This window comes from Littorina saxatilis, linkage group LG6 (assembly GCF_037325665.1).
Source record: "Littorina saxatilis isolate snail1 linkage group LG6, US_GU_Lsax_2.0, whole genome shotgun sequence".
Taxonomy (NCBI): domain Eukaryota; kingdom Metazoa; phylum Mollusca; class Gastropoda; order Littorinimorpha; family Littorinidae; genus Littorina; species Littorina saxatilis.
In genome coordinates, this window is record NC_090250.1 from 34,958,503 (window position 1) to 34,986,002 (window position 27,500).

General features: G+C 43.2%; 1 protein-coding gene across 1 annotated transcript in view; it reads right to left on the bottom strand.

Moving 5' to 3' along the window:
* LOC138969084 (receptor-type tyrosine-protein phosphatase T-like) overlaps positions 1 to 27,500 on the bottom strand; it is a 39,577-nt gene that overhangs the window by 7,932 nt on the left and 4,145 nt on the right. The window contains exons 5-20 of the mRNA XM_070341793.1: positions 26,168 to 26,305; positions 24,392 to 24,518; positions 17,868 to 18,094; positions 16,085 to 16,126; positions 15,378 to 15,579; positions 14,575 to 14,690; positions 13,335 to 13,631; positions 11,477 to 11,712; positions 6,189 to 6,365; positions 5,605 to 5,763; positions 4,179 to 5,289; positions 3,604 to 3,797; positions 2,884 to 3,001; positions 2,038 to 2,226; positions 1,248 to 1,392; positions 659 to 872 (exon numbers count right to left, since the gene is read on the bottom strand). Of these exons, the coding sequence (XP_070197894.1) occupies positions 659 to 872; positions 1,248 to 1,392; positions 2,038 to 2,226; positions 2,884 to 3,001; positions 3,604 to 3,797; positions 4,179 to 5,289; positions 5,605 to 5,763; positions 6,189 to 6,365; positions 11,477 to 11,712; positions 13,335 to 13,631; positions 14,575 to 14,690; positions 15,378 to 15,579; positions 16,085 to 16,126; positions 17,868 to 18,094; positions 24,392 to 24,518; positions 26,168 to 26,305 (3,692 nt within the window). The remainder of the gene's footprint in view (positions 1 to 658; positions 873 to 1,247; positions 1,393 to 2,037; positions 2,227 to 2,883; positions 3,002 to 3,603; positions 3,798 to 4,178; positions 5,290 to 5,604; positions 5,764 to 6,188; positions 6,366 to 11,476; positions 11,713 to 13,334; positions 13,632 to 14,574; positions 14,691 to 15,377; positions 15,580 to 16,084; positions 16,127 to 17,867; positions 18,095 to 24,391; positions 24,519 to 26,167; positions 26,306 to 27,500) is intronic.

Genomic DNA, 27,500 nt, shown 5'->3' on the forward strand with positions numbered 1-27,500 from the left:
TGTTTCCATCTTTGTGACTAACACAAGTTGTTTCTAATACATTTACGCCATGATCGTTTCACTTACTCGACAAGATTATGATAAGGCCAAAAAAAAAATAGGTCTGTTTACGGTAACATAGGCCCAAAAAATAGGGTCGGTAGGTCGGGATTGTTGTTTTTTGTTGTTGTTTTTTTTCTCCAAAAAACCATATTTTTACGTTATTTTGCCAAAAAAACAAGATTTTTTTTTTTGTGTGCCCCAAATGCCAAAAAAAAGTCTAGGGTCGCGCGAAAAAACTAGGGTCGGTCGGGTTACCGTAAACAGACCTATTTTTTTTTTTGGCCTAAGGTTTTGTTCAACCCCAGCAGACTAGGGTAAGTCGCAAAAATGCCTGACAACGAGAACCACAGTATTTAACTGCTTCGCGCGTTGCTTTCTGTGCTAATTTTCTTGATTTATTTTCCGCCGTGTCTTTAATAAATTAGGATTTCTTTTGATACCATACTGACTGTGTGTTAAACGATAAAAGCAACAGCAACAACTGAAAGTGGCCAATGCATGAAGTAAATAGATTCAGAAATGAAATTTATGTACAGGGACCCAATTCTCCTATCCCTTATCCCCCTTATTAGTCGGCAACCCCCCCCCCCCCCCCCCCAACCACACACACAACTACCTCCTGGAAGGCCGATGTTGTCTCCACAGAGAGTGGTCCCCACTGCCTCATGGTGACGTCATGCGGCCAGTACTCCACGCGCGTGCTGTCCTCGTGCTTGTAGTTGTCCAACATGGCGATAGTGGTTACGTGACGCTCGTACACCATGCGCCAAAACTCCATGATCGCCATGTTGTGTTGCGGCGTTTGGGTCAAGATGAATTGGTTTTGCTGCCTGTAATATAATTATGCAAGAGATCGACTGTTAGAGTTGCAACTGTTGTGCATGTCAATACAGAGGTAAAGATTCTGATAGAAGCCAGAGTAGAAGCTATACACACCCAGTATGTGAAGTTGAGCACGACTGGACAATCCTTTCAAGCAAACTATACCACGCACATGTATGTGAACATTGCACAGACCCCCCCCCTCCCTCTAAAAAACACAACAACCAACAACAACTTGAAACACCCCCCCCCCCCAAAAAAAAAAAAAAAAAAAAAACCCACACACACAAAAAAAAACAACAACAAGCAAACAAACAAATAAGAAAAAAACACACACAAACAACCACCAAAAACAAAAACAAAACACAATTGTCAGCACTCGCCTATAACCGTCGACAAAGATGGCGGCGCTGGGAAGACCGGAAGGTGTTTCTGACCGTGGACTGCCGGTCACCACCACACTTGGCGCGTCCAGTTCTCTGGTCAGTCGTTTCAACAGTTCATACTGATCCTTCATGAAGGTATTGCCTGCAAGGAGTTTGAATTACTAAACTGAGAATGAAAGGGATATCCACTACTCCGAATATAATGAACCTGCTTAAGTCTACTTCACCAAGCTGGCGGCACACAGCCTTGGCACATAAATGTTGGTATAGAGACTTCGAGAAGGTTTCGCGAAGTCGACTTCGTTTTCAGAGGTCTGATGCCAGTAAATTCGTACACTCTGTTCTCTGTGTCTTTTATTTTTTTTATTTGAACAAAAAAGCACTCTAACTCTAAAACAGTTGCCCTAGTGTTCTTGTAGATCTAGCTAAATAGATAAAGAAGGAGGATAACCCTTAGCCCCACCCGTCTCGTTAATGAGCGCTTCTGGGGTGATAACGCGAGACAACTCCTGTGATCTTGCCGCGAGGTGGCGCCAGTTACCAGCCGAAAGAAAGAAGGGGCACAACCTCACCAGAACCGACCATTGTCTGTTTACCGTATAAAATGCACGACTTACACACGAACTGTTACCAAACCGATATGCTATTTGGGACCAATGCAAGTTTTTCTCCCTTTCTCGTGTGATCATGCCGCGAGGTGGCGCCAGTTACCAGCCGAAAGAAAGAGGGGGCATAACCTCACCAGAACCGCCCAGTCTCGCTGGGCGTGGTGCTGTGTGAGACTCACCAGTTTTGGCGTTCTTCTGTGTCCAGTTGTGGAACTTGGGCTTCATGCTGACGGCGTCGATCATGGTGTCTCCGGCCTGGAACTCCTCGAACAGACACTCGTAGATGAGCACGTACTGCTTGAGGGTTCGAACCATCAGGGGGCGCTCCTCTCGCATCCTCCACACGAAGGAGAACACGCTGATCTGACCTGTCAGAGAAAACGGAAGTCGGAAACATTTTTATTCTCCGTTTGTTTGTATGTCCTATTCTTTTCCTATATATCCCAGCCCTATTCCTCTCGGTATAAAAATAGCGACAAAGTAGCCCCACACGTTTCCTGGATGGTAACCACATTCTTGTAAGTCCTAATTCGTTTTCGGAAAGGACATTTGTTCAAAATAACTACACTACAGTTGAACCGAATGCGACCGAAATTATGACCGCCAAATATATATTTTAGTCAAGCAAACACCAGCAAGAGGCCTTATTACCGTAGATGCTATAATGGCTGGCACAGTTTGATTTTGTTCTTTCTGTTTATTCTCTAGTACAATACCTACGCGTTATTAGGGTTTACATGTCTTCATTAGGCATGCTCAATAAGATACTTCCGAGCAGAATAACTTCCTTGTGGTTCTTGAATAAAATACAGTTGCAGCAGCTTTTTGTCCAAGTCAGTTGGTCTCTTTGCCTTGTTTTTTTTATTTTTTTATATATTTTTTTTTATCTCTTGCCTCTTTTGCCGTTTGTTAGTTTGTCTCTTTCGGTTTGTCTGCAAGATAGACCGAAGACATTAGATATGCTCAATGGCCCCCTCAGCAACAAAAGTAGGGCTCCGTTCCACAAAGGAGAAGTGGGCCCATACCTTCATTGGCGTACTGCTCAATGAGGGAATCCACAGCGATAAAGACACCGGTCCTGGCCACCCCTGTCCCACAGTGAACCAGTATAGGGCCTGCATCGTCTGCGTGGTACTGACGAACCTGTAAACACCCAACAGCAAATATTGAATAAGTCAAATGCTACGGGGCTGCCTGACTACGTAAGAGTATATTTCAGCAATCTCACGTAGTTGATCATTGTTCTACACGTGGTGTTCCAGAGTCACACATAAACAAATCCGTGCGCCAACAAACACAGACATACTATACGGTCAGTCAGCCAGACTGCCAGAATTCTCTGCTGACAGACATAATTGTAGGCAGACAGACAGACAGACAGACACACAGACACACGCACACAGCCAGCCGGACAGCCAGAGATACGGATCGACAGAACGCAGCCAGTCAGTCAGCCAGCGATAGACACTTAAAGTTCGCACAGTATCTCATACAAAAACAATAACACCACTAGATTGTCAATTAAAATGGTAACATTTATCGACATATCCACCTTCCTGTAATATTGGGACACATAGTAAAGAGGCAATAAGAAATGGCTATGAGAATCAATCAATATCAATCAATATGAGGCTTATATCGCGCGTATTCCGTGGGTACAGTTCTAAGCGCAGGGATTTATTGTTTTATTTCGTAATTTTTTAATTTTTTTTTTTTTTTTTTTGAGAAGTAGGTAAAGGACACACCTTTTGCCTCATGTCGAGAAAAGGAATGGGGTCAAAGGGCACACCGTGTTCAGGCCAGGAGGTGAACTCAAACAGCCGCACCACACGACCGTACTGCTCATCTTCCGCCCGTACGCTGACGTCATACATGGTGACGTTGGTGTACTCCATCTTCTCCTGCAGCTCCAGGTAGAAGTTACTGATGCTCACTTTACCTGCACAATGCATTGCAATGCAAAATATGTGATTTACCAGAACTCTCGAGGAATTTGCTTTGACGATACGGTTAAACAAAAAACGTTAACAGTTAAGGGGAGAGAGAGAGAGAGAGAGAGAGAGAGAGAGAGAGAGAGAGAGAGAGAGAGAGAGAGAGAGAGAGAGAGAGAGAGAGACAGACAGACAGACAGACAGACAGACAGACAGACAGACAGAGACACAGAGAGAGAAACGGACAGGCAGAAACAGAGAGAGAGAGAGAGAGAGAGAGAGAGAGAGAGAGAGAGAGAGAGAGAGAGAGAGAGACAGAGAGAGAGAGACAGAGAGAGACAGAGACAGAGACAGAGACAGAGAGGCAAAGCGCAAGGAGACACACTAACCCTTCTCCGGCCAAAACTGGGTGCACTTGACGATGTTGTCCTCCACGATGTTAGCGATCATGACGACAGTCTTCACCTTCTGCTGGTAGATGAGGCGCCAGAAGTCCACAGCCGTCACATCATTGTAAGGACTCTGGGCGGCGATGTAGCAACGCTCGCTCCTATACCCCGACATGAAGTTAGCATTAATATAGTGGCAGCGGCTGGCCGAGTCAATGGATAGCTCTACACGGGAGTGATCGTAGGCTAAGATGTGCGGAAAGCGGTTTCTGTCTTGATGTTGTTCCGCTTCTAAGGTCGTGGCCTGCTCAAAGATGTGAGGCAGTGAATGGAACTCCTTCTCGAATCTGACTTTACTGGCTCTTGGCTGAGGCACCTTGGGGTTTACAGGGATGAGTTGTTCGTCGGGCACACAGTCTCTCCCCGCGACGATGAATCTCCCTTCGTTCAGCTCTGTGGTTTGGTTCCAGTACCTCTCAGGGTCGTACATGGGGACCTTAACCTCGTCAAAGTCATCCAAAGGCTGAGGAGGAGCCTTGCGCTGCGCGTTCTGACGTCGCTTCCAGCAAATGATGAAGATGATGAGAAAAATGATGAGCAGGATGACGAAGACAAGCGCCGCGATGACGCCAATAAAGGGAGCCCACTTGTCAGGTTCTATGACCTCCACGGTGGTTTCTTCGGTCGGCGGGATGGTGCTGGTGGTGACGGGGGGAAGGGTGGTGAATGGGGGGTTGAGGGTGGAGTAGCTGAACTTGGTGATGCCTTGCAGGGTGCTGACCACAACGTAGTGCACGCGGTAACGCTGGATTGGCTCCAATGGCATGTTGTCGTAGCCCCCGTAGCTGCCTCCATCCCCGATGATGAATACTAACCCGCTTCCCACCTCCCCCGGTGAAAACTGCGCTGTAACGTAGCCCGGAACCTCCGCCAATCGTTTCCTTCGGGTGGTGGAGCCATCTTGCGGTAACCTCTCCACCTCCAGCTGGTAGAAGGACAGCGGGCCCTGGGTCAAGGTCACAGACCGAAGAATGACGGCAGCGCTGGTGCTGGTGACGTTGACCAGTTGTACAGCGGGGGGAGACGGGGGGACGGCGTGTTCCGTGCTCACCTGTAGGATGATGATAAAATATTGATATTATAGTGTCAAGAATACCGATGGTTACGACGATGATGATCACGACGACGAAGATGACAACGACGACGACGATGATAATGCTAATGATGACGATGATGATAACGATTATATCGACGACAGCGGCGACAACAACAACAACAACAACAAACAACAACAACAACAACAACAAACAACAACAACAACAACAACAACAAAAGCTTAGTTACCCTAAAATCAACAAAAATAATAACTCCAAACGCCTCACAATGATTCCCCCCAAAATAAATCTGAACGAAATTGCTGCCTCACCTGGATCGTGATGGGCTCCCCTGTCCGGCTGCCGTTCACTGAGGTGACCGACACGTTGTACACTGTCCCGGGGACAAGGATACAGCGCGAGTAGCTGGTGGCGGTGGCGGACAAACCCACGCGTTCTACCAGACTGCCACTTTGAGAGATGATTTCAATCTGGCGAAGAAAAACCAATGTCTTCTGAGAAATGTTGACAGGATTATGAAGATGAGTACGAGCACAGTGAATGTTATTTAATTTTGGTATATATGCATGCATGATTAAATCGTTGAAATTTGTAAGTGGAATGTGTTATCGATCATGTCATTACAGGCAATGCATGAACAAATATTGTTTTTCAAGTGCAGCGGTTATGCATAAGTCAAATAAAAGGTATAACATGAAAGTGTATGTGTGTTTCGTGTACTGTGTATACATACGTGCATATACATGTTTGCTTGCCTGAACGCGCTTGTCTACCTGCTTTCCACACCTTGGCACCAACACTGGGCTCGAATTCTCATGAGTAAATCTGTTTGACTCTAACTTTCAACATGACCTAAAGTGTGCTTGTCAGTGACAGCCTGTGCGCACGTGCATACCGTATAGCCAGTGACGTTAATGGCGGTCTGGTCAGGCGGGGCCCAAGTCACCTCGATACACGTGGAGTTGCGGTAACTCTGCAGCAGTGAGCTGGGAGGATAAGGACTGAGCTGAGCCGTCCGAGCATTCTGCGTGTTCCCGTATGGCCCGTAACCTGCCACTGTTCTAGCGCGTACCTGTTGCCACACAAACAAGCAAACATATCACTGATAAATAGATAAACCCAGGGGCGGAGCAGTTAAGCCCGAGGGGGGGGGGGGGGGGTGTTACAACCTGGGGTCCAGGGGTCGGTAGAGGTGGGGTACCATGGCAGCGCCACGTTGGGGGGGTCTGGGGGGCAAAGCCCCCCCCCCCCCTGAAGCTGATCTTATAAACAATTTGTGGCTTATCCTTGATTTTAAACATGATCAACTGGTGTCTGCAGCCACTCATTATTTCTTTTAAAGTTAGTATTAAATAATGGCAATTTATCTTCCATGATATCTGCTCCCGACATCATACAGTATGGTTAGAAGAAAGACATACCGCATAGGAGTGGCAGCTAAAACAGTACAAAAATGATACTGATTAAACAATTAAGTAGAAGTACAATGCCAAGGCACTGCATACCCCCAGCGAAGGATAAATCCGCTCTCTGTCTGTCTGTCTGTCTGTCTGTCTGTCTCTCTCTCACACACACACATTCACACACCCCAAGTCACACACACACACACACACACACACACACACACACACACACACACACACACACACACACACACACACACACACACACACACAAAGTCACACACAAACATAGGCCCTACACACAAACTCACGCACATACACATTCTCTCTCTCTCTCTCTCTCTCTCTCTCTCTCTCTCTCTCTCTCTCTTACACAGACACAGAAACACACACACACAAACACACACACACACACACACTTCCACGAATGCATGCACGCACACACACATAAATAACCACATTCTCTCTTTCTTTCTCTCTCTCTCTCTCAAACACACACATACAAACACACACACACACACCCCAAGTCACACACGCACACACACACACACACACACTCACTCACACGCACTCACTCACTCTCTCAAACAAACTTCATACACACAAAACACACACCCATATACGCACATATAGACAGAGGACATACACACCTTTACAAACACACACACATACACTTACGCACAAGCACATACACACACCCACTCTCTCTCTCTCTCTTACAAACAGACACGCACACACACATTTACATACGCACGCCTGCACGCACGCACACACACACACACAGGCTCACACACCCCCCCCACACACAGTGACTCACACAAATATCATACACACAATCATTAGCAAATAGACAGACGGACAAACACAACTTTACAAACAAACAAACACACATACACACACAAACATACACACAAACTCATGCACACACACACACTCTCTCTCCCTCTCTTCCTTACAAACAGACAGACAGACACATTTACATAAGCACGCATGCACGCACGCACACACACACAGGCTCACACACACACACACACACACACACACACACACACACACACACACACACACACACACACACACATACACACACAGTGACTCACACAAATCTCATACACACAAAACACACACTCATACGCACTTGGACAGACGGACACACACACCTTTACAAACAAACACACATACACATACACACACAAACATACACACAAACACATGCACACACAAGTATTTTTTGGTGAGGTGAACTTGAGGCTATTATTGTTATATCAATCAATCGATATATTTTACACGTTCACCCCAGAAATGAAGCACGTGTACACATATTGAACAAAAGAATCATTTTAAGCTTCCATTGGCATTGTTTCCTTTTTTTTGGCAGACATGTTGGCAGGAAGTGAGTGTTTCACCCCACTCTTGCAAGGTAGGTTGATCACTGATGACAAGTTCTGACTGTTTTTCCTTTTTAAACGGATGACAACCCGTACGTACTCAGCAGATGGATCTAACAGAGATGGATCTAACCGACACACGGAAGCAACATTGGGAACAAACTGTTATTCAGTCTGTGAATATTTCATGTGTGAGGGGTATTACTGCAGGTACGTTCACTAATGCAGAGAAAGAAGTTTTGACTCAAACTTCAAGTTAAATTGTTTTTGCTGTCAGAGCCATCTTTTTGAAGGAACACTATTTTACATGCCACTGGATTGTTGTATATTCCTTCTTATTTTGCAATGACAGGCTCAGCTTTCATTTGATTGTAATGTGTTTCTTATTTGAAGCTTTGTATAATAAAAGCTCTGTAGAAGTGTTGCACTTGTTTTGCAGACTGCATTAGGCGTGGTAGCTACTGCCCCCCCCACCCCCCGCCTATTTATCTAACACACCCACCCACACATACACAGGATGCTGACAAAGGATTTTTTCCATTCTCCTTCAGGCCATCGCTTAATTTCTTGCAGACTGAGGAGCAATGGACGTTTGAGCAGCTCCTAAACCTGGGGCACACAAGTCACAAGGTAAATAAAGGTTTCAGTATATAAACAAATGTTTTCACTTTGATTTTTATTGCATCATTTTTTCATAAAACTCTGTAAATTGTGGCAATTACACATTGTGCCAATAACATATATAATTATGAAGATTTTCAAACTATCATTGAAGAAATGAAATCAAGCATGTTCGTTCATTTTGTATTTGATTATTATTTTCCAGTCTTTGGGTTGGCATAGTGGGTGTAATAAGGGTGAGGAGTGTTGGTTGGTGTTATTTTTTCGGTCTTGGTGATGTAATATTTTCCCCACGGTATTATTCAAGGTTATCAATGACTTTATTGCAGATTCCAGATAAACAGTTTTTTGAACAGCCTCTTAAACTGAAAAGCTACAAGGTCAACAACATAAACAGGTTACTGGTGTCTCAGGCATTGATGTTTTTAAAAAGATTTGCACAGCAATTTTTTCTGTAGGGAAAGCCTGTCTTACACTGTGCCGAATATCCTTGCGAATATGAAAATGTTGTATTCGGCCAAAAAAAGGGACGAATGGACAGGAAAAAACAGAGAAAAATCGAAGGCTTACGAATCCTTGCGAATGCCGTACGAATGGTTGCGACTGCTTGCGAATGTCTACCGATCATTGCGATTGTATACGAATCCATATATACGGATCTATTACGAACGTTGCGAGTGGCCTTGCGAGTGTTGCGAGTGCTTGCAAACATTTTACGAATAAAACGAGTATGCAATTCGCATTGTTCGTAATGTTGCTCTTACACTCTGGTGAATTGCCCTTGCGAATAGAATTCGCCAATAACTCGTTATGATCGGTACATGGTCGCAAGACATTTGTAAATGTTCTTAACCATTCCCCACCATTCGTCTCTGTTTGCGAACATTAGCAACATGCTCCTAATATTCGCAAGGAAGTCATATTCTGAATGTTTCGCAACGTACTCGTAAGTATTCGCAAACCATTCGTAATCATTGTAAAGGTATGCGTAGCGCTCGCAAGCATTCGTAAGGATTTTATTCGTGCACATTTTGCCAACATCTTGCGAATGGTTGCGAATTCATTACGAATTTCTCAGGAATGTTTTGACCATTTCTTCCCAATTCATAAGAATATTGCGAAAGCCTTACGAATGCTTGCGATTGACTGCAATTGCTTGCGAATGTTTTAAAAACAGTAAGAATATCTTGCAAACGTCTTGCAACTAAACGGCGATTTTGATGGTATGTATTCTCAATGATCGGAACAGATTCGCAAGCACTCGCAACCATTTGTAAGACATTCGCAAGGATTGGTAAGGCTTCCAATTTTCTATATTATTCATGTCCATGTGTCTATTTTTTTGCCGAATACAACATGTTCATATTCGCAAGGATATTCGGCACAATGTAAAGACCTCTGTTGACTTCTCTATCTGTTGGGTCAAACTATGCCACAGACATGTTTCTTCTAGTAGCTCCATATCATGAAATACAGTCTCTAAGACAGAAGAACGCAATAACCTTTTTTGTGTAGATTCGATTGACTCTTTCCTGAAATAAAATATCATGAAGCGGTTTCTGATTGAGTTAATATATTTCTGGAAAGCTGAACAACGCAATGCGTCTGGTTATCGGCACGGAACCCGTGTTTCAAAGCATGGCTCCCTGTGTTGATTGTTATCTTATTTTCTCACTACCAAAATGATAACAAAAACGATGTTTGGTGGTTTGTTGTCAGACCAGCTTTTTTTGTCGGTCCTCGGGGGACATATCGACTTTTGTTTCATATTTATTGACCGCGGCCTTCGGCCTTGGTCAATAAATATGAAACAAAAGACGATATGCTCCCCCTCGGACGACAAAAAAGCTGGTCTGTCAACAACCCATCAAACATCTTATAATGTGTTTATCAGATGTGTCGTTGTTCCACATTAGACGATGCTAGAATGCAAGGTCGCAATCATTTGGTTGTCAAACCAGGTTGTGTTCTTTTTTTCATCACCTTTTTCCGCGCAAACTGTTTTGCGCCATTTCTTCAGTTGAAAGTAAACTTCCGACTGGGCGGGACCGGAACAGGAAGCGCATCGCAATTCCTGATTGGACAATGATGCCGACGCCCACTTGACCTCCACTACAATGTCAAGGTCGGAAAGTCGTGAGGATACCTCCAGCTTCGCTGGGATTAACACTTTCCCCGGCTTTACAGATAGAAACAACAACATTCACAAACTTTTTATTTATTCCTTTTTATTTTTTACAGCCGAGGGGGGGGGGGGGGGGGGGGGGAGTCCGGAACCCCTGTAACCACCCGCTGATCCGCCCCTGAAATCAATTCGTATTCTGCTATTATTTTGACGCAGATCGACCTGCTGCAACGCAAGCAAGCCTTATAAATTCACTATTTCACGGATAAATAGATAAGTAGGGTTCGTATTCTGCCGTTATTCTGTCACGAACATGTTGCAACACAAGCAATCACAAATCAATACGTTTTACCACAGTTAAATAGATAACTATAAGGTACGCATCCTCTATTCCATACTTTTAGCGCGAACCTGACATAACACAAGCAGATAAGAACATAATTACATACTATACCATCGGTGTAATGATAGAAGATGTAAATATCATGGAGTCTTGATGGACTGCCATTAAAACAAAAAGAAGAATAGATAAGAACGGTTTTCAGAACTTTAAGGCGGAACTGCTGTTAATTGGTTGATCTCCAATTCAACACCTCCATAAATATATGTTCTTTCTTGCTTTGAAGTCAATAATAAAAGCACTGACCTTGACATAATAACGGGTGTTAGGATTCAGCCGCCGTAGAACCGGAGTGCTTGCGACAGATCCGTTCGGGTGAAGGTCATTGAAAGTCAAGGACGTTGGCATGATGAAGGTCGAATTCTCGCTATACTGGATGTAGTATTCCGTAATGATGCCGTTGGCTTGTGTGGGAGCTTGAAAGTTCACCGTCATGGTCGTCATCGTCGGGTCTAGACGTGAGATGGACACGGCTGCTGGTACTGAAAAGACAATTGTAATGTCTTAGTACTCGTAGTCGTATTTACAGAAAGCTCTTGTAGTGGATGACGCAAACACGAAAAGCAAAGAAAATCAGATAACTTAACAAAAAGTTAACATTATTTGTTACGTTCCTTCAATAGATATGGCCATGCAGGACATCAGATAAAGTCAATCCTTTGGTAGCGATTAAATGAATATCTCATGGGGAGTGGGGGAGGAGGATGGCACGTGGGAGTTAAGTATCCGAGTTAGCTAAACCCCACACTTATATTATTTGCACAAGACGGCATAACAAACACCGATGAAGGTTTTGATTGTATTTTTTATTGCAAGCCAAATTTTTTTAATACAAATGTAGAATAAATAAAGTAAAGCCAACATTAAACTTTTTTTTTTTTTTTAAAGGAACTGGCCTACACATACAAGATCGATAAACATATCCACTGTACAGAATTGAATTAGGCCCCCCCCAGAAAAATAGTCTGTTTACGGTAACATAGGCAAAAAAAATAGGGTCGGTAGGTCGGGATTATTATTTTATAATTTTTTTTCTCCCAAAAACCGTATTTTTAAGTTATTTTGCCATTTCCCCCTCGCAAATGCCAAAAAAAAAAAAAGCCTAGGGTCGCGCTAAAAAATAGGGTCGGTCGGGATACCGTAAACAGACTATTTTTGTTTGTTGGCCTTATGGAAAATTTAGGCTGGAGTGGGCTTCATATTTTACCCTTGTGGAACAGCACTTATTATAATTGATTGTATGTTGAATTGAATATGTGTTTATCCGTCATATCCACTCTATTATTATCTGACTAATATGCATTGCATGACAAATTGTAAAATTGACTGAATAAAACATCTTTGAAGAAAAAAAGTATCCGATTACAATCCAAAAAATATTCTTGTGAGAACACGGTCTCATCAAGGAAATATTTATCGCACATTATGCCCCAATCAGAAAAAACCCGTACACACAGTGGGGTCGTCTCAGCTGCACTATTCGGCTTTCCTGTTCACAACATACCCTAGTTTGGGATGATATGAACAATTCGACACTTTCCAGCCAAATCGAACTTCCTAGGGAAGGGCGACCCCATAACGGACAACGTTAAGCGACTATCATAATATATGTAGCGGGCGACACTATTGAATCAAGAAAACACACAAGAAATAAACAAGAAAAACAGAATCACAGGTAGGAATCAAAACCACACGCTATTGCTACTCGCGTATCTATTTTTAAACAGGTCTAGCATACTCTATAGTCTCTGGGTCTAGTACTGAAGAGGAATGAGGAAAAACGACACTTCTCTTTTCACCACAAGTGATATAACACAACCGAAGTCCAAGAATTTGCCTCTCTCCTTTTTCCTTTTCTCTCATTTAAACCACTCTCTGCGATAGTACTAACCAGTTCAGTACTTGGCTAAAAGAAAACAATCGCTAACTAAGACAAGGGAAACAACCGCTGTATATTGCCCTTTGAAATGCAGCAAGATGATTGCCTCCCCTGGAGACAACTTTCTCAGTTTGGGTCAAATTGTTATTCTCTATGTACGCTAATTTTTGTTTTGTTTATCAGGCTTCAATCACACTTATTACGTATAAACATGTGAAAACTCACTGTCTTCTATAGTCGTGAAGTTGACCCCGTCGCTGTAAGGTCCCGCCCCCTTGCTGTTGACGTAACGCACTTTCGTCTCATACGTGGTGAATGGCGTCAGACCTGTGACTAATAGTGACGTCACATTGGAACTTTGCGACAGGCTACTCGCTCTGTTGTTGTCAAGGGGTCTTAACAAAACTTCGTATCTCAGTAACAGTCCGCCACGCTCAGGGCAAAGGAGAGGATCCCAGGCGATGGTTGCGTTCTTCGAATTAAAGTTGCTGACCCTCACGTTGATGATTTTACCGATGGGTGCTGTGAGGAGCAGGCAGAAACGGACAGTTAGAATTAGATAGATAGTTACAATTGGTGGTGATTACCGCTGCCAGGAATGTACATAAACACAAACATGCACTCGCTACCACCACTCTCGGCCTCACACACACACACACGCATGCATACACATACCCCCGAGTCACGCCTCTCTGCTCACTCTACCTCCCCATGTTCGAATTCCCATACACATACGAGCACAAATGACACACCACCGGGAAACAAAGGCTTCTAAACTCGTCATACTTACACTCATCATACTTAATTTCGAAATGAAATCGAAACAAGGACAAGCAAATGTCGATGCATTATATGTACGGGGCGGGGATATAGCTCAGTTGGTAGCGCGCTGGATTTGTATTCAGTTGGCCGCTGTCAGCGCGAGTTCGATCCCAGGTTCGGCGGAAATTTATTTCACAGAGTCAACTTTGTGTGCAGACTCTCTTCGGTGTCCGAACCACCCCCCGTGTATACTACATTGGGTGTGCACGTTAAAGATCCCACGATTGACAAAAGGGTCTTTCCTGGCAAAATTGCTTAGGCACAGTTAATAATTGTCTACCATACCCGTGTGACTTGGAATAAGGCCGTGAAAGGGAAATATGCGCCGACATGGCTGCAATCTACTGGCCGTATAAAATTTCATCTCACACGGCATCACTGCAGAGCGCCTAGAACTGTACCCACGGAATATGCGCGATATAAGCTTCATTGATTGATTGATTGATTGATATTGTATGCTTAAATCTGACATGCATTAGTCCTTGAAATCATCTGTCTCATAAACCTATAACTGAATATTATCATATATTATCATTATCATTCATGCTTCTTCTCATTGTCTGAGGGGCCAGGTGGGTTGTTGTGTACGAGACAGTTTCCAACCGAAAGGGAATCTGCCGCGGGGCCGGATAAGACAACTTACGGACTTCAGAAGACGTGGCTATGATGTTCTCTGAGCCGCTGGCAGAAGCGATGGCACCTAACCCCTGGGCGTTCAATCTTATGTTGTAACGGCTCCAGCTGGCAAGATTCGTCAGGCTAGAGAATGATGAATCTCGTTAGTTAGTGTAGATTGCTTCTTCCTGTTTTCTACTGCCTCTGCATGTCTGTGTGTCTGCGTGTCTGTCTGTCTGTTTGTTTGTCTGTTTGCCTACTTGTTTGTCCGTCTGTCCGTTCCTCTGTCTGTTTGTATCTCTGTTTGTATGTTTGCCTGCCTGTATGTCTGCTTGTCTGTCTCTTTGCCTGACTGTTTACTTGTCTGTCTGTCTGTCACCCCCCTTCGTTCGCTTTATCTTTCTAATTAGATGTATATATCTGCCTGAGAAACAATATCATATTGGTCGTGACCACAGGAGCTTGTATCCAATCGCCGGTCGATCATTATTTACTCATTATTCCATATATTTACTCCGTATTCCATACAGTCTCCTTACTACTACTATTTAGTAGTAAGGGTAAGCATGCAGCAGTAAATGATAAGCATGCAGGAGTAAATAATTATCGACCGGTGGTTGGATACAAGCTCCTGTGGTCGTGACAATAATAAGACCTCGGTATTGTAAGTTTCTTAACTTTGTCTCAATCTTGAACGAAATATATCTGTCATTAGGCAAGATTGTTGAAAAATTCTTCTCCAAGCATTTACCAAACTAGCATACAGACTACACTCGCTACTTAGTGCGCATTTTGGAACACACTTATTGAAGTTTTGTTCTCAAAACGTACCTGTAGCTGGAAAGAGATTGGTTGATCGGGACAATCACTTCCCCGATGTCTAATAGGGGAGCGCAATCACCGATACCAACACGCTGGTAGGAGAGAATTATGTCCCATGAAAAACGGCGAATGTCAGGGTCGAGAGACCACGTGACTAGAAGCGAGCCATCTGGTTGGTTGCTTGCTGACATGGTATCGAAAACTTCTGAACCTGGAATACAAATCAAGAGATGAAGCAGAGCAAGTTGCAAAACAAAGACTGGTTTTGAGCTCTTTAAAAAAAAAAAAACCCCAACAACACACACAACAAAACAGGCTTTTTGAAGAGAAGCAGCCTAGTTTCTCTATGTGGGCAAGCAAGTTTCACCCGCAAAAAAGTGTAATTATTTTGGAAGACAAACAAACAAACAAACAAATAAACATACATACATACATACATACATACATACATACATACATACATACATACATACATACATACAAACATACATACATACATACATACATACATACATACATACATACATACATACATACATACATACATACATACATACATACATACATACATACATACATACATACATACATACATACAAACAAACAAAAACAGGGGACTCGTAGCAGATGCCATTACATTAATTTCACAGCAACATAATTACATGATATAATATATTTATATATATATATATATATATATATATAAATGTACTTACCAACAATAATTGGAATTGTCACACGCGGTAGTGAAGTAGTGGCTGAAACAGAGACAAAAAAGCTTTGTCATCACCAATGTTTTACTTTTCCCCCTATGATCTTAACAATTCCTGTCAAGATATGGTCTTTTAACGTTAAAAGGCAAACTGCTTCCCGTGAAAACATTTCAGCTCACCGTCTAAGATCTAGCTAGGGTTTTGCATGATATACGGTCTGAAGAGGAGTTACTGAAATGTACTGTTTTTTGTTTCATTACCCGCTAAAACGGCTTCAGAAACCGCCTTTTATGGCATCTGAGACGAGTGACATAATTTTATACATCGTTCAGCATGTCATAACGTCATTATTTTGACACGACAGGTAAACAAAACTGACTGTTTTTAGATGCAAATGTGATTTTTCTTTCAAATGACATGCAAAGCTTGTTCCATTTTAGCTGATCTGAGTTTTTGACGATTTTAATGCGGGAACTTACTTTTCAGTGTGAATTTGATTTTGGGAGGTGTCTGTGTTGTAGGTTCAACTGCATAGACACTTTCTGAAGTTAAATCATACTCTGTTTGCTGGATATGGTAGGGGAGTGACTGGTCTTTCCAGTCTGAGTTATACAATTGGTGTTACAATAAATGGTCTCATAACAAAGATCTGCACACACACGTATCTGCCTAGTTTTGTTTATGACGGGGAGGAGAACGTACGGAGGGTATTTTTGAAGCTCTGCCACCATCTACATTTACATCCAGACTGTGAGATAATGACTTCTCTCTGGCAATATGGACATGGACCAACGACTGCTCCCTAGCTTTTAGTCACTGAGAATTCGCGAGAAAATTCATTACACGTAGCAACATGGCTGAATAAAATGTGTGACTGGCTATTGTCTATCGCTAGTTTTCAGTGCTCATTTAGCCAATGAGAATTCGTGAGACAATGGAAAATTTCGAAAATAATTCGGTTGGGTTTGTATTGGTTGTGAAAGAGTGAATACCCTTGCTTTTACGGGGACAAACATCGGAGATGCCAATCACTAGCGAGGGGTGTGTCGGACACACGCTGGAGGGGCCAATCACTAGCGAGGGGTGTGTCGGAAACACGTGGGCAGGAGCACGTGTGAATTTATTTGTCCCTAAAAAAATAAGGGTATTCACTCTTTCACAAACCATACATACCCGACAGACCTATTTCCGAACACTGATCGTCTATTCTGTACACTCTGCAAGACGGCCGATTAAACATGTGAGACTCTGGCTGCTGTCTGCCTCTCGTTTTTCTCGCATAAGATAAGATAAGATAATATTAGTAAACTTCAATGTCCATTTTCATTTTACACAAACATGGACATTTTTCTTTTGGCACAAAATCACATTTCTAATAACACAAAGACACGATTAAAAAAAAAGAAGCTTATAGTATAGATCTTCTTCTTCTTCTGCGTTCGTGGGCTGAAACTCGTGTATGACCGTTTTTACCCCGCCATACGCCGCTTTCGGAGGAAGCATGCTGGGTATTTTCGTGTTTCTATAACCCACCGAACTCTGACATGGATTACAGGATCTTTTCCGTGCGCACTTGGTCTTGTGCTTGCGTGAACACACGAAGGGGGATAAGCCACTAGCAGGTCTGCACATAAGTTGATTTGGGAGATCGGAAAAATCTCCACACTTAACCCACCAGGCGGCCGCGGCCGGGATTCGAACCCTCGACCTTCCGATTAAGATGCCCACGTCTTACCACCCCGCCACAGCGCCCGTCGTATAGATCATCTACATGCACAACACTCACTGGTGCAGGGTACCCATATGGGCGGATCCGTGACGAAGCCGGGACTGGCATCATTCCCCTGCGGCTTGCCGTTGTCACTGTAATGCACATCCACCCTGAAATCGTAGAACTCGTCACGCTGTAGGCCTGGGATGTTGCAGCTGTAGATCTGTGTGGTTGGTTGATGTGTGTTGTAGCAAGTTGGGAATGTTGGCCACACGTCAGACCTGTTCAACTTTGTATACACTCTGGAAATATACAGCAGTGATTATTTCGGACTGCGCTGAATAATAAGTTCAAGAATAAGTGATACTGTTGTTGTTGTTCAACTTTTTATGCACTCTGGAAATATACAGTATAGTGATTAGTTCGGACTGCGCTGAATATAGAAATCTTTAGAATTAGCAACACCATGCATTCTCCCCCGAAATCGGCGTATGGCTGCCTTGAATGGCGGGGTAAAAACGGTCATACACGTAAACACCCACTCGTGCAAAAATCATCAGTGAACATGGGAATTTCAGCCCATGAACGAAGAAGAGGAATTTAGGCCAACAAAAGAAAAATAGTCTGTTTACGGTAACATAGGCCAAAACAAATAGGGTCGGTAGGTCGGGATTTTTTAAATTTTTTTTCTCCAAAAAAACATATTTTTAAGTTATTTTGCCAAAAAACAAAGACTTTTTTTAATTTTTAAATTTTTACATTTAGTCAAGTTTTGACTAAATGTTTTAACGTAGAGGGGGGAATCGAGACGAGGGTCGTGGTGTATGTGTGTGTGTGTGTCTGTCTGTCTGTGTGTGTGTGTAGAGCGACTCAGACCAAACTACTGGACCGATCTTTATGAAATTTGACATGAGAGTTCCTGGGTATGATATCCCCAGACGTTTTTTTCATTTTTTTGATAAATGTCTTTGATGACGTCATATCCGGCTTTTCGTGAAAGTTGAGGCGGCACTGTCACGCCCTCATTTTTTAACCAAATTGGTTGAAATTTTGGTCAAGGATTTTTCGACAAAGCCCCGAATTTGGTATTGCATTTCAGCTTGGTGGCTTAAACATTATTTGATGACTTTGGTCATTAAAAATCTGAAAATTGTAAAAAAAATATTTTTTTTATAAAACGATCCAAATTTACGTTCATTTTATTTTCCATCATTTGCTGATTCTAAAAACATATAAATATGTTATGTTTGGATTAAAAACACGCTCAGAAAGTTAAAACGAAGAGAGGTACAGAAAAGCGTGCTATCCTTCTAAGCGCAACTACTACCCCGCTCTTCTTGTCAATTTCACTGCCTTTGCCGTGAGCGGTGGACTGACGATGCTACGAGTATACGGTCTTGCTGCGTTGCATTGCGTTCAGTTTCATTCTGTGAGTTCGACAGCTACTTGACTAAATGTTGTATTTTCGCCTTACGCGACTTGTTTTTTCTCTCTCCCCCAAATGCCCCCCAAAAAGTCTAGGGTCGCGCGAAAAAATAGGGTCGGTCGGGATACCGTAAACAGACTATTTTTTTGTTGGCCTTAGTGACACCGTGCACTTTCGCTGCATGCAGCAAGTTGCACGGAACCGTCGCACGACACCGTTAAAGCGATCATGTACACCAACACAAATCTCTCCGGACTTTTGACATGTGATACAAGCATTCTTCCATAAGGGCAGAACAAAGTCTAACTTCTTTCCTCAACAATGACACTTATTGTGTGTGCTGAATTACTGTTGTAAGAGACACATAAATCAAATCTGCTAAATTTGATTCCGCCTTTATTTCCTACCATGCACAAAAAGCAACCAGTTTTGGTATATATGTCACAGGGGAAACCGGAATCCAGGGGGATCTGGAATCGCCCTAGGGGAAATTGGAATTCTAGTTTCCCCTAGGGGAAACTGGAATTCCAATATGTGACCCTCCACCACGAAATGAGTCGCATGTCACCTCACGCGGTTCTGCGCTAGGCATAATATAAGTCCGGGGGGTGTCTAGTAACAGTGTGAGGGTCACCATAGTCACAGGCTTATAACTCGAAAAGTTTTTGCTCTTTTCTAAAACGGTTTTCACCACTGGATAGAGAATAAAAAACCCTCTAAGAAAATGTAAAAATATGAAAATCATGAAAAGGTGACATGCGACTCATTCCGTGGTGGAGGGTCACATATCAACTGGAAAATATCTAGTGGAGATTGGAATTCTAGTTTCACCTAGGGGAAACTGGAATCCTTTCTCTAGGGGAAACTGGAATTCTGATTTGCCCTAGGGGAAATTGGAATTTGTATTATGAATGGTTTCACTGCTGATAAATATTATATTCACAAACATTGTTTTGCATTTAACACATGCTTTGTGGAATGTTTTGCAAATTACAAAGCGAATTAAACATGACTACCTACACTATTACTTCGCTCATAGTTCGACAATAAGCCGAGTATGTAATCATCAGTCATACTTCCCTTTAGTTTAAAGCATGAGGAATGATAATCATGCACACATCGGTGGTGTGAGTTGATCATTCTTATATTTAACAATGTGAACACTGTTTACACACAACTCTGGAAAATCTGCTACTTGCTTTCATGTTTGAATCATGCACACATCGGTGGTGTGAGTTAATCATTCTTATATTTAACAATGTGAACACTGTTTACACACAACTCTGGAAAATCTGCTACTTGCTTTCATGTTTGCCTAGGTTGGCGACAGTAGTTTTACTGTAATGTGAAACCAGTTGTACTTACTTGTACATGTTCTACCATGGAGCAAAAAGATAAATTTTACCAACTCTTGGAAGATCATATCATGACTTTAGAAGATAATAAGAAGGAGGCGTTTTGTACATCACAGAGCAAATACAACCATATTCTTCAAGCTCTTCAGCTGGCCAAAGGAGCGAAATGTGCACAAGGAGCCAAGTTCAAACACAGGGCTGGCCAACATTTTTGCCTCCAAACAATTGGAACTCGGACACTTGTTTACTGCGTGAAGGCGAAAACTCCTCTTGTTACAAAAGAAGACACCTTTGAGACCATCAAGACGTGTCATGAGGAAGTGTGCCATTCTGGGCGCGACAAAACATGGCACGAGGTGAAAACCAATTACTCTGGAATAAAGTATGACGCAATTGATGTTTTCCTGAAAACGTGTACATCTTGCTCAACAAGAAAAGTCCACCAAAATGCACCATCTGGGAAGCCGATGATCAATCTCACCTTTCTTCTGCGTCTGCAAGTTGATCTCATTGACTACAGAAATAGACCTGATGGTGATTTCAAGTGGGTGCTGCATGCCCGTGATCATTTCACGAAATTCAGCTGGGCGTACGCATTAAAGTCCAAATGCGCACAAGAAGTCGCCGATGCTATGATCAATCAGTTCAGTGTATTCGGTGCGCCAAAGATTATGCAGACCGACAACGGGCGGGAATTCACTGCGAGGGTGATCAATGAGCTGACAACGATGTGGCCTGGAATGGTGATCATCCATGGCAGACCCCGCCATCCCCAATCCCAAGGTAAGATGAACAACTGAAATTTTGACCAAAATCTCAGAAAACGTCACATATTTGAAGTTTTGACATTTTGCTTTTTAAAGTTATTAGCATTAACAATGAATTGTGGATGTCTTCTACACCTTTATTAAAGGGCCCGTCCAGAGCAATTGTTGCCCTGTCTTTTTATTAGCTGACCTGAATCCCAACCTTCCTAAGTTCTAAATTTTACCCAAGTTTTAATCTCGAGGAAGCTAGCATTCCTCCACAATAAACTGCATCAATGAGCGCTCTGAATGCAATGCAGTCGGGGAGACCTTCACTCTTTTTTTTAATAAATTGGCGTTCTCACCCGACTATAGAACTATTTTTGGCTCATAACTTTAGACATACAAATTCGGTCACAGATATTTACCAATGTGAGGATTCCGATAATCTAAAGAAAACTAGGCAAAATAAACTATCGGAAGATTGTTTGCTTGGACGTCAAGGTACTTCTGAGACATACAAATTTTGTCACAAACATTTTCCATTGTGAGGATTTTGATAGGCTAATAAAGTGATTTGCCAAAAAACAGTATGGAGGGCCCCTTTAAATCAATACCATAACTATTGCCCGGAGAAATAAGGAGATTGAAAGAAATGAGAATAAAAGTAACGTTCCTAATCATTTCGTTCCTTCATACACAGGTTGTGTGGAACGTGGGAACGGTGACCTTGAGATCAAGTTGGGCAAATGGATGGATGAACACGGCTCCGAATGGACAAAAGGGTTGAAATTTGTCGTACATGCCATAAATACCTCAATCTCGGACACCACCGGAAAGTCACCTTACCAACTGGTTTTTGGACAACCTTCAAGGACAAATTCGTCTTTGTGGCAGGAACTGTCTCGTCAAGGGATTTTGCATGAAGAGGACCTTTCCGAGGATTTTCTTCAGCAACTTGAAATGGAGGAATCTGTGCCGCATACATCGGACTCGTCACAGCATACACCTCGGCGCCTGGAGGAATCTGTGCCGCATACCTCGGACTCGTCACAGCATACACCTCGGCGCCTGGAGGAATCTGTGCCGCATACATCGGAATCGTCACAGCATACACCTCGGCGCCTGGAGGAATCTGTGCCGCATACATCGGACTCGTCACAGCATACACCTCGGCGCCTGGAGGAATCTGTGCCGCATACATCGGACTCGTCACAGCATACACCTCGGCGCCTGGAGAAATCTGTGCCGCATACATCGGACTCGTCACAGCATACACCTCGGCGCCTGGAGGAATCTGTGCCGCATACATCGGACTCGTCACAGCATACACCTCGGCGCCTGGAGGAATCTGTGCCGCATACATCGGACTCGTCACAGCATACACCTCGGCGCCTGAAGGAATCTGTGCCGCATACATCGGACTCGTCACAGCATACACCTCGGCGCCTGGAGGAATCTGTGCCGCATACATCGGACTCGTCACAGCATACACCTCGGCGCCTGGAGGAATCTGTGCCGCATACATCGGACTCGTCACAGCATACACCTCGGCGCCTGGAGAAATCTGTGCCGCATACATCGGACTCGTCACAGCATACACCTCGGCGCCTGGAGGAATCTGTCAGCAACCATAGCCATGGAAAGCGCGGCAGAGAATACATTTTGTTACATGATCACCGAATGATTGCCACAGGCACAGAGTGTCCAAGTAGAAACATGATCCATGGACAGTCGGTGAACACAAGTAGCCACGCTGTAGTGTCTGTTACTGAAGTACATGATGCCGAATTCATACCTGTGGAAGACAATCCATTCGAGGAATGCATAGAGATCGGCCAGTTTGTGACATGGAGGCGAAGTCAAATGTTTGACGTTGATGAAGGTGACTCACACAGAGAGGAAAGGATGCAAGCAAGAAAAAAATATTTGAAAGCCGCGAAGAAACAAGAATCACGGTACGTGAAGAAATTGGCTTCGAGAACGAACGTGTACTCTCTTGGTGATACTGTGGGCTTGAACATCCACAAGGTAGACAGAGCTAATAGTGATGCTCGCTTGTTACCGTGCAAAGTACTCATGTCAAAGCCTGTTGGTGGACAAAGGCACCTGTACAAATTGTACTCCGCCACCGGAATCCTCGGGCCGTGGATCGCAGGCGAAGAACTTTCCGATTTGAGAAGTGTACATTTTGAAAGCCTGAATGAGGTTAACCCAGACTTGCTTGAGGAAATATCTCTCATCAAAGCGTGTCGTCTCTCCGTGAAATGGCGTGATACGGGTTCAAGGGTGCCATCTGGTGCCAGCGTGTGCAAGTGTAAAGGGCCGTGTACTACAAAGCGCTGTTGCTGCAGAAAAGCAGGACTTGAATGTGGCACCAAGTGTCACACAGACAGCAAAGCATGCAAGAATACCGAATAGAACATTACACATGCATGGCTGGTCATTGATTGTGTTTTATTTTCGCTAGAATATCTTTTAATTGTCATTGTTGGAATGAAAATAAATAATTGTCAACCATACACACACAGTATCACTCACGTTAACATTCAAATATAGTTCTTTATCAGCAGTAAAACCATTTATAATACAAATTCCAATTTCCCCTAGGGCAAATCAGAATTCCAGTTTCCCCTAGAGAAAGGATTCCAGTTTCCCCCAGGTGAAACTAGAATTCCAATCTCCACTAGATATTTTCCAGTTGATATTGGAATTCCAGTTTCCCGTAGGGGAAACTAGAATTCCAATTTCCCCCAGGGCGATTCCAGATCCCCCTGGATTCCGGTTTCCCCTGTGACATATATATCCAAGTGAATCGTTGCCATGTAAAATCTTGGACAGAGTTGTGGTGGTGAACGTAACTCTTACATGAGAAGGACATAATTTATTGTCAAGAGTCAACCGCATCGTTGATACACAGACAGACAGGCAGGCAGAAAGACAGACAGACAGACACACAGACACACAGACAGACAGACAGACAGACAGGCGCAAACAAGCAAGCACATGCTACACAACTCTCCGCCATCACACTCCTTTCTAACTCCCCATTGCTCACAGTATTACATTTACCTGTAGTCATACACAGGTAAACTTATGTCCCCGAAGTCCCTCTCCGCACTCCAGGCAGGCCACGCAAGGGTGATGACGTTACATAGTGCCTTGGTGACGTTAGGCGGAAGAGCTAACTTCGGTTTACCTGCGTGAGATGGATATTACGTCACATAATACCCACGTCACGAAGGACAATATCTTCACAAGGAATTTCTGAGACGTTGGACGGATTATAATGCGTTGGCTCTCGTGCATGAAAAGAAAGTCTGCATGGATTTTACACTTGTAATGATGTAGCACTATGCATGTACATTCATGGTGAATCAGGAATCAGTTATGGGTCATCCATTGTTTTGACTTTTTGTTTGTGTTAGCTTCTTGTGTTTCCTGCTATTCGTCTAAACACATTTCACAACAGTATTAGAATAATGAAACACTCAGAGAGAGAGAGAGAGAGAGAGAGAGAGAGAGAGAGAGAGAGAGAGAGAGAGAGAGAGAGAGAGAGAGAGAGAGAGAGAGAGAGAGAGAGAGAGAGAGAGAGAGAGAGAGAGAGAGGAGAGAGAGAGAGAGAAGAGAGAGAGAGAGAGCGAGAGAGAGAGAGAGAGAGAAAGAGAGAGAGAGAGAAAGAGAGAGAGAGAGACAGACAGACAGACAGACAGACAGACAGACAGACAGAGAGACAGAGAGAGAGAGAGAGAGAGAGAGACAGAGAGAGACATGCAGACAGACAGCAGCGACAGAGACAGAGAGAGAGACAGAGAGAGACAGAGAGAGACAGAGACAGAGAGAAGCACGGAAAGACAGACATGACAGACAAACAGACAGACAGACAGTAAGACATAAACAAGTCGCGTAAGGCGAAAATACAACATTTAGTCAAGTAGCTGTCGAACTCACAGAATGAAACTGAACGCAATGCAACGCAGCAAGACCGTATACTCGTAGCATCGTCAGTCCACCGCTCACGGCAAAGGCAGTGAAATTGACAAGAAGAGCGGGGTAGTAGTTGCGCTGAGAACGATAGCACGCTTTTCTGTACCTCTCTTCGTTTTAACTTTCTGAGCGTGTTTTTAATCCAAACATATCATATCTATATGTTTTTGGAATCAGGAACCGACAAGGAATACGATGAAAGTGTTTTTAAATTGATTTCGACAATTTAATTTTGGTAATAATTTTTGTATATTTAATTTTCAGAGCTTGTTTTTAATCCAAATATAACATATTTATATGTTTTTGGAATCAGCAAATGATGGAGAATAAGATGAACGTAAATTTGGATCGTTTTATAAAAACAAATTGTTTTTTACAATTTTCAGATTTTTAATGACCAAAGTCATTCATTAATTTTTAAGCCACCAAGCTGAAATGCGATACCAAAATCCGGGCTTCGTCGAACATTACTTGACCAAAATTTCAACCAATTTGGTTGAAAAATGAGGGCGTGACAGTGCCGCCTCAACTTTCACGAAAATCCGGATATGACGTCATCAAAGACATTTATCAAAGAAATGAAAAAAACGTCAGTAGTTTAGTCTGAATCGCACTACACACACATACACACACACACAGACACACACAGACACTCACACTCACACACATACACACACACACACACACACACACACACACACACACGCGCGCACGCACATACACCACGACCCTCGTCTCGATTCCCCCCTCTACGTTAAAACATTTAGTCAAAACTTGACTAAATGTAAAAACACAGCCAGACAGGCAGCCAGATTTGCAGAGAATACGACGCACAGAGAAAATACGACAGTCGGTACTCACGTTTACTGCAAGCAAATTTGGTCCAGTCTGGATGGCATTTGTTACCAGGACAGAATCCCAGCACCTTGTCACATACGCTGTTGTTCAAACAATGACACTCTTCTAGACAGTCGAGTCCGTAGAACTGATCGGGACACACTGCAAGACCAACAAAACACTGTCAGTAATGGATAGAGATTAAAAACTCGATTTGTTAGAGAGTATGATGATACACGCTAAACTAATCTCTGTCTGCCCAGGGGCGGATTAGGGGGGTGGTTACCGGGGTTCCGGACCCCCCCCCCCCCCTCGACTGTAAAAAAAAAAAAAAAAGTTTGTGAATGTTGTTTCTATCTGTAAAGCCGGGGGAAGTGTTAATTGTTTAATCAGTATCATTTTTGTACAGTTTTAACTGCCACTCCTATGCGACATGTCTTTCTTCTAACCATACTATATGATGTCGGGAGCAGATATCATGGAAGATAAATTGCCATTATTTAATACTAACTTTAAAAGAAATAATGAGTGGCTGCTGACACCAGTTGATCATGTTTAAAATCACGGATAAGCCACAAATTATTAATAATAATAACAATAAAACATTCTTTTATAGCGCTGTTCACCGCCGAATGGCAGTCTCATGGCGCTTTACATTAGACATTAAAATTTAACATTTTACATAAAAAGTTTTCTCGTAAGAAATTACATACAAGCATTAAATTGTTTATAAGATAGCTAAATTTCTTCAGCTTCAGGGGGGCTTTGCCTCCCAGACCCCCCAGTTGCCACCTCTACCGACCCCTGGACCCCAGGTTGTAACCCCCCCCCCTCGGGCTGCTCCGCCCCTGCTGCCAACAGTAGCAATGACAATGATCAACTTACACAGCCGACAAAAGACCCAGACGATTGTTGTACGATGAACGAAAAAATAATGGTATCGCTGAATGACGTACATTTATTGTGTACACTCTTTGATTGCAATTTAATGTTTCTTATATGGTCAACACGCCATCTTTCATTTCAACGTAAGGTAAAAAGGTGGTGTATGGTTTTGGGAAAATTCGGAGAAACCATGTTGCAACTTTCTGTCCAAACTTTGTTTGTTTCTTTGTTTGCTTAACGCCCAGCCGACCACGAAGGGCCATAGTCAGGGCGGTGCTGCTTTGACATATAACGTGCGCCACACACAAGACAGAAGTCGCAGCACAGGCTTCATGTCTCACCCAGTCACATTATTCTGACACCGGACCAACCAGTCCTAGCACGTGACTAACCCCATAATGCCAGACGCCAGGCGGAGCAGCCACTAAATTGCCAATTTTAAAGTCTTAGGTATGACCCGGCCGGGGTTCGA